Genomic DNA, 20,204 nt, shown 5'->3' with positions numbered 1-20,204 from the left:
GTCGGGACCCAGTGATGGACACCCGCTGCCTCGATCGGCGGGACGGGTAGGGTGGGCACGTGCCTCGCGCGCGTCCCCTACCTGTTTTGCAGAGCGACGTTAAAAGACGGCGCCGTGCGCAGAGGTGCCGCCCTGCCGCAGTAAAAACACTGCGGCAGGTCGCCAACTAGTTAATCCACTGTACAATGCCAGATACACACATTTAAGGGAATTTAATAAAATGACCTGCATCCCTGCTGCCTGTTTTAGTAGCTTTACAGTTACATGTGGCAGATTTGGGTAGTTCCTAATAGCTCCACTTTTACAAAAGTGGTACTATAGCTGCACCACATTCAAAAATAATTTCCTCCAAGTTCGTAGATAACAAAACTGGAGGTATTATTATACAGGATTTATTATATAAATCCTGTATAATAATAAAAATAATAATAATAATAAAAAAGTCCAAGTCTAAGCTGCTGTACAGAGACAGGCAGAGTGCCCATCTCTGTACATTTTGTATCAGGTGGTATGTTTGCTACTGCTACCCCTTCTACTCTCCATCTGTCGTTGGTTGTTCAAGTAAAGCTAAATTCAAAATTATAGTTTTTTCAAGCAGACAGGCTATTTATCACTCAAGAGAAAGGTCTACCTGTGTGCCTGCAGTCTTCCTTAAAATGTACACTGAGCTAAGCATGCACAGCCCCTCACATGAGCTAAGCATGTAAATCCTCACATATACCCAGTGAAGTGAAGTGACTTGCCTCAGGTGATGCAGAGATTAAACCAATCCCATACATAAGTTGTATCTATTTATCTGCAGTCTTCTCTTCTCTACATCCGTTCAAAGTGCAGAATTTACAAAGCTTGTCTGAGAGTTCAGAAAAAGGGGCGGAGAATTAAAATTACATTCTGCAAAGCTCAGTAAAGGGAGACCTGAGAGCTGATTAGAGAGACGAGACCCCCCTCCGTCTTGACACACAGGCCCCAGGTGACCTTGCTTCATTCCTTCAGCCAGCCGATTTGCTTAGCAGCCTTGATAATTTACAGCCTCATCCCCCTAACCCCGCCCCCCCCGGGCCAGAATCCTCTTCCTGAGACACATTCCTGATAATAGTCCCTCCAGTTCACTCCCCCTCCCTATCATATCTATCTGCTTCTTCTCTGGAGACACAAGCCCTGCAGATGGCTGGACTCCCCCACCCTGCACAATCCCAACACTGTCTCCTTACTATCCAATGGAGATCACTTCCTGTCCCCCTGCCTGTCAGCTAATTTGCTTTTGATATACTGTGGCTATTCCTCACCAGCTGAGAGTATTCCCCATGTCCATCCCTGATTGTCCCTCTCCAGTCCCCTTGGCACCCATCTTTTTGTCCCCCCCCCCCCCCCACTTCCCTCTTGCCAGTACAAATCCTACCCCCATTTTTATCCCTATACACTTAACACCTGCAAAGTGCTGGAAGAGGGACAGAAACTATGGAGGGGAAGGAAGAGGGGGGATATCATTCTGATTGTAGATTTAGCCCAGTGACAGCCTGCCAGAATAGGTACGATCAGTGACAGCAACTTCACTGCACTGCACTGCTTGAGGACACTACATTTGTATTTTACATTACTGCCCCATATACTGTGTCCTCTTATCCCCCTGTACTGTGTCCTCTAACTTCCTGTACTGTGTCCTCCTGCCCCATGTAGTTTGCCCTCCTGACACCCCCTGTACTGTACCCTCCTGACTTCCCCTGTACTGTACCCTCCTGACTCCCCCTGTACTGTACCCTACTGACTCCCCCTGTACTGTACCCTCCTGACTCCTCCTGTACTGTACCCTACTGACTCCCCCTGTACTGTACCCTCCTGACTCCCCCTGTACTGTACCCTCCTGACTCCTCCTGTACTGTACCCTCCTGACTTCCCCTGTACTGTACCCTCCTGACTTCCTTGGATATTTGAGTTGATTAGCCTTTGACTTAGGACATGTTTTCTTATTGTTTAAAATCGATTTTATTTAAAGTACTGATGGATATATTTTTAATCCTATCAACTATTTCTAATCTAATTCTTAAGAGTAGGTACGTAACTTGGGGCAGGGTCATAGGGGCCCATGTACACTACTTTGCCCAGGGGCCCATGATGCTATTAGGATGTCCCTGCCCCCCCTCCCTTAACACAGCTCACAGGCACAGAGCTGAGGCTGTCAATATGCTGGAAGTCCCTCCCCTGTCACCATTTTCTCTTGGTGTCAGGAAAACTTGTCAGAAGTAACTCATGCTGATAGCATAGAATCGAAGCAGCAGACAGAAGTGACACTCAGTGCTCTTAATTGAGACAAATATACACTATAGAGGAATATGTTTTGTTCATATTTCATGTCTGAGTTTTACAACCACTTTAAGGGTTATGTCCACTTCACAGTCAGTGACGCTGCAGTGGGTGGAACCTGATGGGGAAGCTGAAATAGTTTCCCATCAATTTCACTCACTCCAGCAGGCAGTGGGTGGATTCTTTAGCCAATAAAAGGCTGTCTATCAGGGATGGACTGACCATTTGAGCACTCGGGCACTGCCCGAGGGCCCGGGCTCAGTAGGGGGCCCCATGAGATGCGCCTGGTACCTTTTATTTGCTTTTTCATAGGCTTTTTTGGGTTTGGGTGAGGACACAGGGGCCCTATGATCCCCTATTGCCCGGGGACCCCAGGAGTTGTCAGTCCGCCCCTGCTGTCTATTGATTGTGGATCTACACACTGCCTGCTGTCAATGACCCACTCAGCCTCAAAACATCTTGGCTGCTGCAATGAGGAGGGAGCTCAGCTGCAGTATAGTATAGAGTGCTTGGACAGACACTCCAGTCTTGGTGTGCCTCTACACATGGCGCTTTCCACAAATTCATATACCTGTTTCCACGTATGACATTCTTTACGAATTTCCATGCGTATCTGTCTTGCTCTAATTACACTACTTTATTCCCCAAAAACAATGGGTCAGCAAGTCAGCAGAGCTTTAATGCATTCATTAAACTAAGGGAAAAGTGCCATAAAAAAAGAGAATTTCCTTGAACAGTGAACAGATTGGTAAATCAGACCCATTGCATTGCTTGCTGCTACCTTCAAAGTGTTGCTACCGTAAGCCAGAGGCTACTGGCATTTAGCATTTTAAAGATTTTTGTTGCTCACGATAGTCACTTTTACAAGAATCAGATACCATGGAAATTTTGGTCAAACCAGTAGTTGTAGTGAATTATTTGATATATTTATTTATTACAGGTATTTATACAGTGCACACAATTTACACAGCGCTTTACATACTGTACATTCAAGTTAGTCCTTGCCCTCAAGGAGCATACAATCCAAGGTCCCTATGTCACATGCATACATACACATACTAGGGCCAATTTAGACAGGATAACGACTAACCCATGCCAGCAGAGGGAAAACATGCACACTCTATGCAAAGAGTGTCTTGAATGGGATTTGAACCGGGAGTCCAAGTGCTGCATGACAGAAGTGCTAAAGAACTAATGGTGGAACACTGTTAAGCAGTAGTTAGCTATGATGTCTGGTAATCTAATGATAAATTCCCACCATACACAAAGTAAATTGTTGAATTAAATGCAGTTTTGGATACTTCAGGCAATGCTCCAGGGAAGTAAAAGGAAATGAGGAATTTAGATAAAAATTATTTCCACACGTAAGTGTACTTCTTATTCACTAGATTCTTAAAACATCCCCCGAAACAGGCTGAGTATGGCACTTATTTTCTGGGTAGCCATAGCTGACCACAACTACCAGATCCAGGAGGCAAAAACAGGAGTTAGCAAATTGAGTGATTTCTTATTCCAGAGGGTAGAGTATATCTACTCACAGGTTGGTCATATGGTCATATAAGACTTCTTCCTAGAGTTTTCTCTCCTTATGTGCTCTTCTAATCCAAAAGGTACAGGTAGGATAAAGTATATCTAAAGCGAAAACTTATTTCTAGTTTTGGAAAGAGTAGACAATGATTAGATTCCCTCTCAGATTTTGTTTCTAGCTGTGTCCTGCTGGGAAGATTATCTTTCCTGTCTCAAAGACACAACGAGAAATAAGAGGAAATCTCTCCAGAACTGGGGGCTCCTCTTACACAGTTAACACTCAAAATAGGTGTCTCTGTTAGAAGATTTCCCTTCACTTTCCCTGTTCTGGTGACAACCTTAAAATTGTAGTTTCCCATTGCTTCTTGTCCCAGTAACAAGAGATTTGTTCCAGCCCCCACTGTATCCTAAACTAAAAGGGAAAAGCTTTTGATTTAGATACACTTTAATAAGCTTCTGTCCAATTTTAGATTAGATTTTATATATGTGTTTTTTAAAGACTGTAAAATTTACTAGGTCAAGCACTGTTGTCAATGAAACATATGCACCATACCTAGTGGTCCTGAATAATATATTACTCTATATAAATACATTTCTTATTAACTAACACACATTCCATAATCATTAGTTCCAACGTCTGTCCTATAATCAACACAGCTGTGGTATATAGCATACAATTGTCTGCTGGTACTTTGAAAATTTACAGCTTGACCAAGCATACCACACACGTAAATATGCACATTTAATAGATGTAAAACCCCTAAATAACATATTTACACTGCAAATTTTATTGTGTATTTGTTCTTGCAACAGTAAATATCACACGTACTGTCAAGGTACCTCAAATTTCACAACTAGTGATGAAATGGTTAAGTCATCAGTAAAATTATTGTGTGTATGGTAATATATAATAAAAGTAAACCCTTGAAAAAGGAAACCCATTGCGTTGTATTTTTTGCTTAAGTGCTGAAATGTTATGTTATTGAGTATTTTGTACAGTAAAATGCACTCTAATAGGTTTTACATTATGTGAATTATTTATCAGTGGGTTCACCAGTTGTTCCTTGGTCATATGACCAGTGTTTCTTCATGTGATGGAATGTTCTGGAGACTGTCAATAACATTCCTGGGTTCATGTCTGTCAACTTTATCATCCCTCTAAAGCATTTCTTCTCTACAAAAAATATTGTTATCTTAGAATTACTCAGGATAACATTGTATACTTACATAGTACTATTTCTGACTGACTGAGGGAATTTATAATATTTAACAAATGTAATACTGCACTATTTTTTTTAGACCCATCTTTATAGCCTATACTATTAACTATTACATGCACAGTCCCCATTCAATGGTTCTAATTTTACCCCGTTTTTCACTTCAAGGTCCATCGACTCAGCCCGACTTCCAACTCTCACAAGACCTTTTACAAGCTCACGTTGAGATTTAACCCGCTTTTGTATTTCTGCCACAGTTCCCTCCAGCAGCTTGGCTACAAAGCCCACTCCAAATACCCTAAATAAATCAGAAGCAGCAAAGGCATACAGTAGAGGGTTGACACATGCGCTGAAGAATGCTAACGCGGTGGCTCCAGCTCGGCTCTTTTTAGCTGCTTTTGCTAGAGTCTCGGACATATTTCCACTGGTGAGATTGGCAGTTACCTGAATAGCATTGACTACATGATATGGAAGCCATAGGATGGCAAAAGTCAACAAGATGACAGCAATCAGCTTCTCTATCCTTGACCGTTGTCCAAAGCGGCTTGATTTTAGTTTAATTAACACAAGCATATAGCTAAAACATACCACAGGAAAAGGAAGTAAGAAAGCCACCAATGTCTCAAAGGAGTAATGAAAGATGGCCTCTGCACGGTTGGCATGGCAAGGTTCACATATTGTAGCATTCATGTCTTTGTTTTCTATCACCTCTCTGAAAGCGAATGCTGGAAGTGCCAAAGCCCCTGCTAGAAGCCATATGACTATGAGGACCTTCACCACCATATCTCGTTTACGAAGAGACTGAGCCAGGTATGGTCGGAAAACTGCTACAAACCGGTCCATGCTCATAAGAGCAATAATAAAAATGCTGGCATACATGTTAAGGCAACAGAGGTAATATGCAATTTTACAGGCAGGTCTACCAAATATCCAGCTCTTCTTGGCCAAAAATATAATAAAAAATGGAGTGAGGAGAAGGACTGTCCCATCAGCCACTGCCAAGTTAAGGATTAGGATGCAGGTTACCGACTTTTCCCGGCCTTTCATTTTCCACAAAATGCTCCATATAATAAATGTATTCCCAGGTAAACCCAAAGTTGCTGCCAATCCCAGAAAAATTGCACCAGGGATGCGGGAAGCCGAGGAGCTGAGGATGGTGTCATTATTATAACTATTGATACAGCTGACCATTTTTGAAATAGATCCACCTAAATGGGATAGAAAATAAAGATAAATAAACAACTAAATAGAAGTGGACAAGGATTAAACAGCTGAAGAAACACATAACATATTTAATGTTTATTGTTTAAAAACATTAACGTGTATTCAGAGTTAAACACTTAAACCAAAAATGTAGCACATGTACCTGTGATATCAAAAAGATTAATAATTTTTGTCCTTTAGGTCCTATTTTCAGATAAATCATATTAGCAAAGTATACTGTATTAACATACACTTTGGGCTGGATTTACTAAAGATAAATAGACTATGCTCTTTGCAAGTGCATGTACTCCAGAATTTAGTAAATGAGGCGAAGCTTCACTTAGCAAAGAATACCAAATCACATGCAAGAAAAATGAAAAAAAAGAAAACAGCATTTTTGCTTGCACATGATTGGATGATGGAAGTCAGCAGAGCTCCCTTCGTTTACTAAGCTCTGGAGCAACTGAACGTACAGAGTGCTGAGTCTATGTGCCTTTAGTAAATCCACCCCCTCTTCTACTAGGGTTACAGTGCATATTTATTCAGCTGCAGTGAGCAATGCCATTGCACTAATTTAGGAATGTGGATTTACAGTCTTCGGTGCAATTTCATAACTGTAGCAATGCAGCATCATTTTGGAAATAAGGCAAAAGTGAGGGTGGAGATGTGTTCCAGACACAAAGATCCTTTTACTTCATGTGAAATTTAGTAACAGAGGTTACAATGAGGAAAAGCAAAACCTGCGTTTTCACATGGGGAAGGCAATGGACTATATTTTGGCAGAGGTAGCCATAAAACCCGGGACTGACAGTGATCTGAAGGGTAAAATGAAATATTATGCTAAGTCGTTTTAATAAAATTATCATAAATTCCTTTCCTATATAGATTATTGGGATGATTGTATAGCAAAAAAAGTTCCATAATTATCCAGTACAAAAGCTCTATCTCCTAACCACATACATTTTGTTTTAACAAAATTCAGCAGGAAGCTCTGTATTATGTATATCAATAGCTGTCTATCAATCTATCTTTTTAGCTATCTATCTATGTATCTATCCTTTCTTGCGGACAAAAACACACTTGGAAGATAAGCAGTCATTTGTAAAAGTGCAGCTTCCTATCTAGATAGGAATTTTCCATTTGAAGTTAATTACACGATGTAGTGTTAAATGGCAGTACTCAACCAGTGCTAAAGTCCACTGAACCACAGAAGGAATGAATGAATTAATGCAGTTAGCTTGGACCATTAATGAAGCAAACAGTAAGAGTGAACATAGTGGCTTCCGCTGTTTCCTTGGATATCAGAAAAATGTGCAGCTTGACTGGAATCTGCTTAAATGTTGTATTTGCTTAAAGGGATAGGCTTAAAATGATGGCAGACATAAATGACTTCTCAGTATCTGATAACCTATAATGTAACGTGTGTATGCCTACAGACAATGTCACTTAGTCTGTGTATGAGTGTTTACAATGCCTCTAACAGCACCACTATACAAATACAACATTAACCATACAAAAATTAGTTGTACAAAACATGAATAATAAACATATTTTGTCACAAAATTCACAATATTTCCACTGAAGCGGCACTACAGAATACCACAAAACCATATACAAAATATAACACGTGTAGCACCCTCTAGAGCATTAGTAAACTTTAATTGGTGCTAGAGTATTAGGAACATTTAATGGCAGTAATTGGAGTGAGCATATCTGAATGGAGGTCAAGTCCAGGTCAGACCAGATTAGGCTGGATGACTCAGCAGGTAGGCCCTCTATCACCTCTACCTGGTTCTGGAGATCCAGGGAAACTTCCAGAAGCCAGTGGGTAAAGATCTAGATCTACATAATCATGGGAGTCTGACCAATCCCAGGCCAGAGGTCCTGGTAGTGTAGTAGACTGCCCCTGGATTTAAGGAGCCATCCCAGCAGGGGTCAGGAGTTGGGTTGAAGATGGATTAATGAAGCTGCTGCTGTGTAGCCTGGGAGGGAAACCCAGCAAGGGGGGTTCTGCCTCCAGGCTGGAGGCTGCATAAAAAGGAAGGAAGTGGACAGAGGCCTTACTGTCCACCAAGAAAGGACAGCCTGCAAGCGGGGACAGAAACTGGCTCAGTGAGAGGCCTGCACACAGGTTACTCAGAACTATAGGATACAAGGACATTGTGAGTACCTCTACACCACGGGGCCCAACAAGAGAGAGGTCTGCAGGGTGCAATACCTAACCAGTTCTCCCTGGGACATTGCTGGATACCTGTCTTTGAATTTCTTTCTCCAGTATATTCTTCATAAGACAGTCAGGCATTTCCTAGCTGGGGTCTGAAGTGAGTTCACTTAGAGGGAACAGGTGCTCCTCACAGAGACTGTGCTTTTGATTCATTAAGTGACTGTGCCACTCTGGCTGGAGTAAAAAGCTCAGGATCTACTTTTTTGTACACAATCAGGAAGTTTGTCCTTAGAGTTATTACTGTAATTCATCTTGGGCATCCCATATATCCCTAACCTGATCCAAGTTGTTAATGCACTAAATAAAACAACAAAAACAAGCTCTTGGACTCGTTACTTTGAGTGGAAGTCTGAAGATGTGTGTTTCCTGGCTGTGCAGGATATAGGGGGCCTCAATACTAAGCGGCTTCTTCGGCAGTGAGCGCTACACATATGTATAACAATTTAAGCTCAGTGCAGTCCTTATTGGGTCTCTTAAATCAGACAACCACTGACATTGCATCTTATTTTTTGTGTGTTGAAATCAATGTCTGTCAACTTTAGAGGGTTCCACAGCAAGAAAACATGCTCCTCGTGATTCACCACCACCTAGTGGAAAGCACACTCATCAACTAAGATGGACCTTAAAGCCTAAGTATGGCTAAAATAGAAAAATCAGTACAAGAAACAAAACGAATAACCAGTAGAATGTGTCCCTTGTGCTGATTCCTCCATTATTACTAGAAATCCTCCTCCGCCCATGCCCCCACCCACCCCTACAGCTGTAATCTTATGGTGCGGTGGTGGTTATTGCAACTGAGGGACTGTCACAGAGAGTCCGACTAGGCCTGCCTTTTCTGCCTAGTGACTCTCTTCATAGAAGCCATACTACAGTTTCTATGAATGAAACAGGATTTATAAATAGAGGGGATGAACCTTTCAATTATCTGCCTGTACTCCATTCATAGATCCTGTTTAATTCATAGAAACTATAGAACAGTATTGCTGGAAAGGTCTTTGTCATCTGGAATCAGGGGACCCAAACATCAGGGTTAAGCACTACATTTACATATAAGAAACCCAGAAAAAAAACTTCTTTTGTATGCATATTAGGGTGTATAGAGTACAATGGAGAGGTACCACATTTGTAATGGGGGATTCAACCCTTACTAAGTAAATGTAGAATTCTACGCCCACCCTCGGGATGATTGGATGCATATTCACCCCCCCCCCCTACTGCTTTTCTGCTTTTGTAAGTCAATCCTCACAATATGAGCATAGGTTTGGATAATATATATATATATATATCCCATATGGGTAATTTGATTGTGAATTTTGCTTATTTTTATGTTCTCTCATCCAGAATCTATACTGATGCCCCCTTCTCCTCCTGAGGAAGTGGATAATTCTACGAAACATCTTCCGGCCTTGGGAGGTTACGTACGCTGGCATCCTGGTGGATGAGGTCATTAACATGGCTGCTCCCATGTGAGGTTCCCATGCTGCTCAGAGTGTGGGCACAAGCAGTTCCTGATTATTAGGATCTTGTCAATCTATGAAGTTGTGTCAATTGATCATGGCAATTGGAGGATGAGCAGAGAGGATAATACCCATTTATGATTGATTTCCTTTCCATTTGTATCCACTTAATAAGCGATTTGAGCCTTGCTTCCACTCTAAGAAGAGCTACCTCAGTGCTCAGTGTTACTACTCCCATCCATCCATCCCTTATATCAATCTGGCACCTTTATCCTACAGCTACAGAGCTTGGACTCAAACAAGCGCGCCCTATATAATATACATTTTCTAATAAGCGATTTTAGCCACCCATTAGAATGGGAGGCATGGCTATCTGGTGAATGCACATACAAAAGGGGAACTCTATTTTATTGCACGTGTTGATATTTTGGGAATTGGAAGATTCATTTGGTGGAAAAGACTTTTATGGACTTTCAGTTTTTTCACATTTTATTGATCACTAATTTGTCGATTTCTATGCACATATATATTTTATTGCGCTGCTGAATCACTTAGTTCGTTTTGTTGAACAGTTCTGCGAAACATGTCTAGGATACTCTAGACTAGCAGGAGTTTCCCCAAATATTATTTACATTTTCATTTTGGTTTTGTGATTTATTTTATATAACTGTTTGTTTATCTATTGGAGGTTCTTCCTGCTACAATGGTGGGTCATATTTTCTGTTTTTAACCACTAGCCTACAGGGCACTTATACCCCCGTCTTGCCCAGGCCAATTTCCAGCTTTCAGCGCTGTCACACTTTGAATGACAATTGCGCGGTCATGCAACATTGTACCCATATGAAATTTCTATCATTTTTTTGAGACAGATAGAGCTTTCTTTTAGTGGTATTTAATCACCTCTGGGGTTTTTTTTTTTTCTTAAACAAACCAAAAACCACTGAAAATTTGGAAAAAAAAAAGTTTTTTCTTAGTTTTTGTTATACAATTTTGTAACTAAGTGATTTTTCTCCTTCACTGATGTTTGCTAATGAGGCTGCAGTGATGGGCACTGATAGGCTGCACTGATGGACACTGATGAGGAGGCACTGGTAGGTTACATTGATGGGCATTGACAGCCATCACTGATGGGCACTGAAAGGCAGCACTGATACATGACACTGATATATGGCACTGATAGGCAGCACTGACTGGCACTGATAGACGGCACTGATAGGTGGCACTGATTGGCAGCACTGATAGGTGGCACTGATTGGCATTGATAGGTGGCACTGGCTGGCACTGATGGGTGACATTGAAAGACAGCTCAGATGGGCACTGATATGTGGCATTGATGTGCACTGGTATGCATTGATATGTGACATTGATGTGGCACTGATGGGCACTGGCACGTGGCACTGATGGGCACTGGCATGTGGCACTGATGGGCACTGACAGGTGGCATTTCTGGGGCCACACTGATCATTAGGGCACACTGATCATCAGTGCCCTGATAATCAGTGTACATGTCCCCTCCGTGGAAAGCCGATTACTAGCTCTCCTCTCCTCTCGAGCTGTCAGGAGAGAAATGCCGATAACCGGCATTTCCGTGTTTACATGTGATCAGCTGTGATTGGACACAGCTGATCACATGACTGATCACATGACCGAGCCGACATCTTCGTCTCTTTCCGTGATCTGCTGTGTCCGAGGGACACAGCGCACCGGCGATCACCACGCTTTGCGCTCCCTGAGCCACGCATGCGCAGTAAGAATGGTAGGACGTCATATGACGTCCTATCAGAAAGAGAGAACCACCTTGCGCCCGTCATTGTACTATAGGGCGGGCGGAAGGTGGTTAAAATCACATATATGATAAGTTTTATATAAATAATTGTCTTGTAATAAAGGTTTGTCAGTTTATTTTGACAATTGTGAAGTCTATGGGGGACCGATAAAGTCCATATTTTTCCACATTTTCTTCTAATTTACAATGTATACAAAGGATTTTGCTACCCTGTCTTCTTGATGAGTTCCTGTGGGTCTTGTTATTACACTATATTTCCTGTACAGAGTCCCAGGAGGTATATTTCTCACAAAAATTGACATCTGAGCAGAACAATTCTCATTAGAGTTTAAATCAACTCTCTTCAGCAATACTTTCATTTATACAAAGCCTTTCTTCCACTTATAACAATAATATAGAAAACATATGTGCTTTTTAATTGTTTAAAATAAATAAAATGATACATGGATAGATCAAATTGATGTAAAAAATGATCTACAGGTGAAAGTCGAAAAATTAGAATATCGTGCAAAAGTTCATTTATTTCAGTAATGCAACTTAAAAGGTGAAACTAATATATGAGATAGACTCATTAACCACTTCCTGTCCGGACACTTTTACCCCCTTCCTGTCCAGGGCAATTTTCAGCTTTCAGCGCTATCACACTTTGAATGACAATTGCGCGGTCATGCAATACTGTACCCATATGAATTTTTTACCATTTTTTTGAGACAGATAAAGCTTTATTTTGGTGGTATTTATTCACCGCTGGGATTTTTATTTTTTTTACTATGTAAATGAAAAGTCCAAAAATTTTGAAAAAAAGTGTTTTTTTTTATAAAATTTTGCAAATAAATAATATTTCATCCTAAATCTTGGCCAAAATTTATTCCGTTATTTTTTTAGTAAAAAAAAAATCCAAATTAGTTTATAACCAAACATTATAATTTTTAAACATTTTTTTTTACATTTTTATTTTATTTTTTTTTATATTATTTTTTATTTTTATTTTTTATTTTTACATACTGTCACCCTAGCAGTACAGTGTCACCATGGTGACACTGTACTACTTGTGGGGGGTGATGAAGATTTTTTTTTTTTTTTTTTACACTGATTGCTTTTACACCCATATAGGATGTAAAAGCAATCATTTCTCTTTCTCTCTGTCTACATTCTTGCAGTCATTGAGAAATACTGAGTGAGCTGTGATTGGTCACAGCTTGTCACATGGTACAAGGCTGTTGTGAATAGCCTTGTACCATGTGACCTCTGTGATCATTCACAGATTTCACACGTAGTAAGCAATGATGTCACAAGTGACATCTTGCTCACTACTTTGCATGTGATCACTGATTCGCCAATCAGTGATCACATGACCGGGACCTCGTACAGAGGTCCCGTCCGACGATCGGTGTTTCACTGTGTCCGGAGGACACAGCGGACACCGGATCGCGGTGGTGCGCGCTCCTAGGGAGCGCGCACAGCTAGAAAAGGCGGGTGCCGTTTAGGAACGGCAACCCGACCTTGGACTGCCACCGCCCTGCCGTTTATAAACAGCAGGTGGACGGCAAGAGGTTAAATGCAAAGCAAGATAGTTCAAGCCGTGATTTGTCATAATTGTGATGATTATGGCTTACAGCTCATGAAAACCCCAAATCCACAATCTCAGAAAATTAGAATATTACATGCAATCAATAAAACAAGGATTGTACATAGAACAATATCGGACCTCTGAAAAGTATAAGCATGCATATGTACTCACTACTTGGTTTGGGCCCCTTTTGCAGCAATTACTGCCTCAATGCAGTGTGGCATGGAAGCTATCAGCCTGTGGCACTGCTGAGGTGTTATGGAAGACCAGGATGCTTCAATAGCAGCCTTCAGCTCTTCTGCATTGTTCAGTCTCATGTCTCTCATCTTTCTCTTGGCAATACTCCATAGATTCTCTATGGGGTTCAGGTCAGGCGAGTTTGCTGGCCAATCAAGCACAGTAATTCCACGGTCATTGAACCAGGTTTTGGTGCTTTTGGCAGTGTGGGCAGGTGCCAAGTCCTGCTGGAAAATGAAGTCAGCATCCCCATAAAGCTCATCTGTAGAAGGAAGCATGAAGTGCTCCAAAATCTCCTGGTAGAAGGCTGCGTTGACCCTGGACTTAATGAAGCAGAGTGGACCAACACCAGCAGATGACATGGCTCCCCAAATCAACACAGACTGTGGAAACTTCACACTGGACTTCAAGCATCTTGCAGTGTGTTCCTCTCCATTCTTCCTCCATACTCTGGGTCCTTGGTTTCCAAATGAGATGCAAAAGTGGCTGTCATCAGAAAAGAGGACTTTGGACCACTGAGCAACAGACCAGGTCTGTTTTTCTTTAGCCCAGGTAAGACACTTCTGACGTTGTTTGTTGTTCAGGAACGGCTTGACAAGATCCGTCTGTGTGTGGTGGCTCTTGATGCACTGACTCCAGCCTCAATCCACTCCTTGTGAAAGTCCCCAACACTTTTGAATGGCCTTTTCGTGACAATCCTCTCCAGGCTGCGGTCATCCCTGATGCTTGTGCACCTTTTTTCTTCAACACTTTTCCCTTCCACATAACTTTCTATTAATGTGCTTTGATACAGCACTTTGGGAACATCCAACATCTTTTGCAATTACCTTTTGAGGCTTTCCCTCCTTATGGAGGGTGTCAATGATGGTTTTCTGCACAACTGTCAGGTCAGCAGTCTTTCCCATGATTGTGATTCCTACTGAACCAGACTGAGAGACCATTTAAAGGCTCAGGAACCCTTTGCAGGTGTTATGGCTTAATTAGCTGATTAGAGTTGGACACTTTGAGCCTAGAATATTGCACCTTTTCACAATATTCTAATTTTCTGAGATTGTGGATTTGGGGTTTTCATGAGCTGTAAGCCATAATCATCACAATTATGACAAATCACGGCTTGAACTATCTTGCTTTGCATGTAATGAGTCTATCTCATATATTAGTTTCACCTTTTAAGTTGCATTACTGAAATAAATGAACTTTTGCACAATATTCTAATTTTTCGAGTTTCACCTGTATGTGTTGTTTTAAAATACCCTTTTCTATGTAAAATAAATGTAACATCCTGCTATTATTCAGACTGCAGAATATTAAAAGAGACACAAGGTGGCAGTGCCCAGCAACTGGCACACACTCTGGTGAAAAGCTCTATTTATTCTGAAGGCTGAAATGCAGGGCTTTGCTGGAAGGCAGCTAATTAGAAGAATTTTTTTCCCAGGGGAGCTGGCATGTGGGCGGAGGCATATATGAGTAGAAACCCGGGAACTCGGGACAGGAGATGAGCTGGAAAAGTGTTGAAAGAGAAGGCTGTGTGGAATGCCGGAGGACCAGACCAGGCCGCAGAGTGAGAGAGTGGAGAAAAAGTGAGGAATAGCTGATTGCTGACATCGCCAAATAGTCTAAAGTACTTCACTGTCAGCAGGTGACCCAGAGTGCTGCTGTCATGAACGAACTCTGCAGGAGGAACCGTAGGACCGCTGGGGGCCCCCATCTACAAAGAGACCACAAGTGACTCGAATGATGCCACAGATAGGGTGAGAGATTCCAATTCTCCAGCCAATTAAGTTGTCACTGACATTCTCTTAAATCAGCCATTCTCTATCTAGTTAATTACATTTTTCACAAGTTACCTATTAGTAAACACATCTTCAGCATATTTCAGTTATCAGAGCCTACTGCAGTGTCCACCCTCTGTGAGACAAGCCACACCACTGCTTCTCTTAAATTTTGCCCACATTCATCAAGGGACACTTTCCATTGCTGCCATTTGCTACGGTGGCCTAGAGAGGGATCAACCTTTACCAACAAGTGCTACTTCCCACTCCTCAAACCTCCTGTTTAAAATATTCAACTCATCTTGTGTATTAAAGAGGTACTGCCCATGTTGATTGTTGGTTAAAGGAGTAGTGCCTGTTCTTGCATTATTCCTTTAAAGAACTTCCACCTATTGCATCCAAGGAGACCTGAATTCTTGTAGTGCACCAACTTGGGCCCCAATGAGCGTGCAGAAGATCTTACACTGCAATCAAATGGACATTCATTTCCTGTTTTAAAGAGCTCTTTCTTTCATAATTGAATCTGGCCACTAGCTTCTGAGGGCCCAATGTAAGCTAGGCTAACTCTTTGATAATTTTTTTCTGCTCACTGGGGAAGGAGACATCTCAGAGCTGAGGTCTTTTGGGTCAAATTCTGAATTGCAGGACATCTAAAACTGAAATAGATTTTTGCTGTCTGTATTGACTTTTGCTTAATAATTACTAAGAGTGATACCTGTTCTCATTTGCACACCTATTACTCTATGTTGCTATACTGTGCTCACATTCAATTCAAATATAAACAAAACAGCAGTTCACTCTAAACTGTGCGTGAGTCTATTTTCCGGTAATATTCAGAGGGTTTTTTCTGTCCAGAGATGTATGGTGTGTCAGAAGAGCTTGGGCTTTCAGAGTGGGGTCAAGAGCGAAACAGAAACTGAAAATAATTCAGTGACTCCGAAGGAGGTAGTGCTACATAAATGTACATTGGGTGGCCAGATTGCGCATTACATATTCAGTCTCTGTTTCCTGGTTGTAATATGCTGATCTGTTTATTTTTTACTAAATGTGCCTACCAAACAGGGTACGGCTGATTAAAAACAATAGATCCTTTACAGTTTCTAATGGATTCAATAATCACAGTGTTCTGGTAGACAAAAAACATATGATCTGAAAATATAGGCACTTCTAGTGTCAAAAGTTCTCACGTGTTCTAATATCTCATGTGAACCATTATAGCTAATGATAGGCACACAGAAGTGGACCAGTATTTAGAAGTAAAGAATTGCTTTCTTAAACAGAATATCTTGCATCTCCTGGTTCTGTATCTTCATAGTTATATATCTGCAGTGTGAGATCATCTAAGTCACATCCCACCCACTACTTCCTCTGATGACTGCTATTCTCACATGACTTGGAATTAGGGTTGCCATCTTTTCTTCAAGCAAAACCTAAACACTTTAGCTTTGTACAGCGATTTTATTTTTTAAAGGGTGAACACTGTGGTGTAAAGGGGAACTTACCAAAGCACAAACCTCCCCCTTACATCAGAGTTTGCAGAGCACCCCTTACATCTGAGTCCCTCTAATCTTAGTGTGCTCACTTGCTTGGAAGCAGGAGAGAGAAAGGGGGTGGAGGGGACTTCAGTCACAGACAGTCGGGGGTGAGCTCACTCACCCGAGGATGGGGGCTCAGGGACCGTCACCTTTCATTCATGATGTATGTGCGCAGTCAGTCTATGTTATGCTATGGTGGAAGCAGCAGCTGTACGAACACCACGACAGGTCATAATTTGACAGGTGTGTCGATGTAGGTTTATGGCCCTGAACACAGACAGAGTGCATTCAGAGCCACTCACCCACACCTTTCAAATTAGGACCTGTGGCTGTGTTCGTACACATGCTGTGTCCAGTTAGAGTAACAAGCAGCTCCACATGAACAATCCATTCATTCACACTGCCAGAGTAACTGTGTGAATGAGTCCTTAGGGCTCATTCACACATAAGGATGGAAGGTGGTAAAACACCGTGACTGAGCTGCACTTTTACCACCCACCAACTGCTACACCCTTTAGCAACTGAGGCAGTTGCTAGGGGTGTACATAGGCCATGGCTGCAATACTATGCTTCGCAGCTACAACAGAAATTTATATCTCTGTTGAAAAAGACTCATTCAATTGAATTGTGCTGCTCTGCAAGTGCCCTGCAACTGTGTGTGGTGTGCTAGTTCAGAGTTAAAGCAGGAAGAGAGGAGGCAATATACCTCCTCACTGCCTGTCAGATGTTCTCTAAAGAATTATGCAAATACTGACTGCTCTTCAGAGAGCAAAGCACATGTGAACAAGCCCTTAATTTTTATTTTTTTAGAATTTTTTTTTTAAAACTTCTATTTTTTTCACACTTTTTTAGATTTTGCTTTTTTACTTTTCTTTTAACAGCTCTGTTGGAGGGCTTTGGTGAAATATCAGGGGACTAATGTCTCACCTTTGAGTCAGAGAAAGCAAATGAAAATATAAATTCCTAAATTGTTTTCTCTGCAGCCTCAGCTGCACTGGACAGTGAATGAATGGGACGTGCTCTATGCCGAGCGGCTTCCTGTTCATTCACAAACGGAAACATAGTAAAACAGAGTTTACTATGCTTCAGTAATAAATGGACATATAATCGTTACCAATCGCTCATTGTGTTCATGAGGGGTGGCAGCAGCAACTGCCAGCGGGGGAGAGGACAGGAGGGAAGCCGGACAGAGGGCAGAAATTAAAGAGGTGAGGAGGGGACGCTGGGTGCAGACCCTGTAGATTTCCCTGCAGCCCAGCTGGTGTGAGAGGAGAGGAGGGAAGCCAGCAGCACTGCAGAGGGTAATGTGTCTGGGTTTCAAGTGGTCTGAAACCTAGACATATGATTCAAAACCCAGACTGTCTGAGTGAATCCCGGAGAGGTTGCAACCCCACATGGAACATCTTTCTGCTATGACTAATTAGGTTATGAATGATTTGCTGTTTGTTCTTTTGAAGGCCTGCTGGAGAGAAACTGTACCTGAGGTCCTGCAGTGCAAATTGTCTTGTTCATACTTTATCTTCATCCAGTGGCAGAAATGATCCTCTTGCACAGCTCCTGTTCCTCCTGATTCTCTCTCTCCTTTTGTGCTACCTCTGTATTAAGATCTTTGCCTCCCTGATCTAATCTTGCTTCTCCCTTCCTGTGATCTGTGGCCCTCCACCCCTCCTTCTTTTTATCATCATTTTGCTTTTTATAGTGTACCATACATTGATTGGAATTTGGACAATTCTGCAGTGACCTTTGATCAGTGTGAAGCAGTCCCCTCTTGACAGATGTTCATCATTTGACAAGTTGGAAATTTTCTCTTGATCGACAACTGCAGCCAATTGGGAACCGCTGTCCAAAAACAATGTCGGGGAGGATGTCTCCGTCCAACTCATACATGTGGGTGAAGCAATCTCTTAGCTTTCTTTTCTGTGAAAGAATTGAGCTCTGTCATTTCAAAGGCATTGTTTCTAATTTTTAGGGATTCTTTAATGACTGGCATAGTACCACTGGATTGGCGTAAGGCCAATGTGGTGCCAATATTTAAAAAGGGGGCAAAATCTTTACCAAGTAATTATAGACATGTTAGTTTAACTTCTATAGTTGGTAAGATACTGGAGAGTTTAATAAAAGACCACATAGATGGGTTCTTGCTGGAAAAAATTATTTTAAGCAACAGACAGCATGGATTCATGAAAGACAGAAGTTGTCAAACAAATCTGATTTCTTTTTATGAGGGGGTGAGCAAAACCTTGGACAGAGGGGCGGCGGTGGATGTGGTATACTTGGATTTTACAAAAGTGTTTCACACTGTTCCCCACACACGGCCAATGTGTAAGGTAAAGTCTACATGCTTGGAAAAATCCGTATGTAAATGGATAGAAAACTGGCTAAAAGATCATATTCAGAGAGTAGTGGTTAATGATTCATACTCTGAATGGTCTAGGGTTGTTAGTGATGTACCCCAATGTTCAGTGTTGGGACCCTTACTTTTTAATATAATTATAAACGATATAGGGTCTGGGATTAAAAATCCCATTTCAGTCTTTGCAGATGACACCAAGCTGTGCAGTGGAATAACGTCCTTACAGGATGTCTCCAACTTACAAGCCGACCTCAATGCACTGTTTAATTGGGCAACTATGTGGCAAATGAGGTTTGATGTTGATAAATGTAAGGTTATGCACTTAGGGGTTACAAATATGCATGCATCATACATACTAGGGGGGTACAACTGGGGGAATCAATGGTGGAGAAGGATCTGGGAGTTCTGGTAGATCACAAGCTTAATAATGGCATGCAATGCCAAGCTGCGGTTTCTAAAGCGAGCAAAATCTTCTCTTGTAGTTCAATTTTGGGCACCAATTCACAAGAAGAACATTGGGGAACTGGAGAAAGTAGAGAGCAACCATACTGATGAGAGACATGGAGGAGCTCAGCTATGAGGAAAGATTGGAGGAACTGAATTTATTATCTCTTGAGAAGAGGAGATTAAGGGGGGATATGATGAACATGTATAAATACATCAGTGGTTCATATAGTGAACTTGGTGTAGAGTTATTCACCCTGAGGTCATCACAGAGGACAAGGGGGCACTCTTTACGTCTGGGGGAAAATAAATTTAATCTCCAAACACGGAAAGGTTTCTTCACCGTAAGAGCTGTGAAAATGTGGAATAGACTCCCTCAAAAGTTGGTTCTGGCCAGCTCAGTGGATTGCTTTAAAAAAGGCATGGATTATTTCTTGGATACACAGAATATAACTGGATACTAACATTTATAGCTAAAGTTGATCCAGGGAATATCTGATTGCCTCTCGGGGATCAGGAAGGAATTTTTTTCCCTGAGGAGCAAATTGGATCATGCTTTGAGGGGTTTTTTGCTTTCC

General features: G+C 41.7%; 1 protein-coding gene across 1 annotated transcript in view; it reads right to left on the bottom strand.

Moving 5' to 3' along the window:
- Positions 1-3,205: 3,205 nt before the first annotated feature.
- Positions 3,206-20,204, bottom strand: part of LOC149454889 (leukotriene B4 receptor 2-like) — a 29,748-nt gene continuing 12,749 nt past the window's right edge. The window contains exon 3 of the mRNA XM_089687050.1: positions 3,206-6,253. Within this exon, the coding sequence (XP_089543176.1) occupies positions 5,151-6,236 (1,086 nt within the window). The 5' untranslated portion in view covers positions 6,237-6,253 and the 3' untranslated portion in view covers positions 3,206-5,150. The remainder of the gene's footprint in view (positions 6,254-20,204) is intronic.

Source organism: Staurois parvus, unplaced genomic scaffold, assembly GCF_062004578.1.
Source record: "Staurois parvus isolate SC_StPar_1 unplaced genomic scaffold, SC_StPar_1.0 ptg000415l, whole genome shotgun sequence".
Lineage (NCBI taxonomy): Eukaryota > Metazoa > Chordata > Amphibia > Anura > Ranidae > Staurois > Staurois parvus.
The sequence above is the reverse complement of the archived record's forward strand: the minus strand, read 5'-3'. Positions and strand labels throughout refer to the sequence as shown.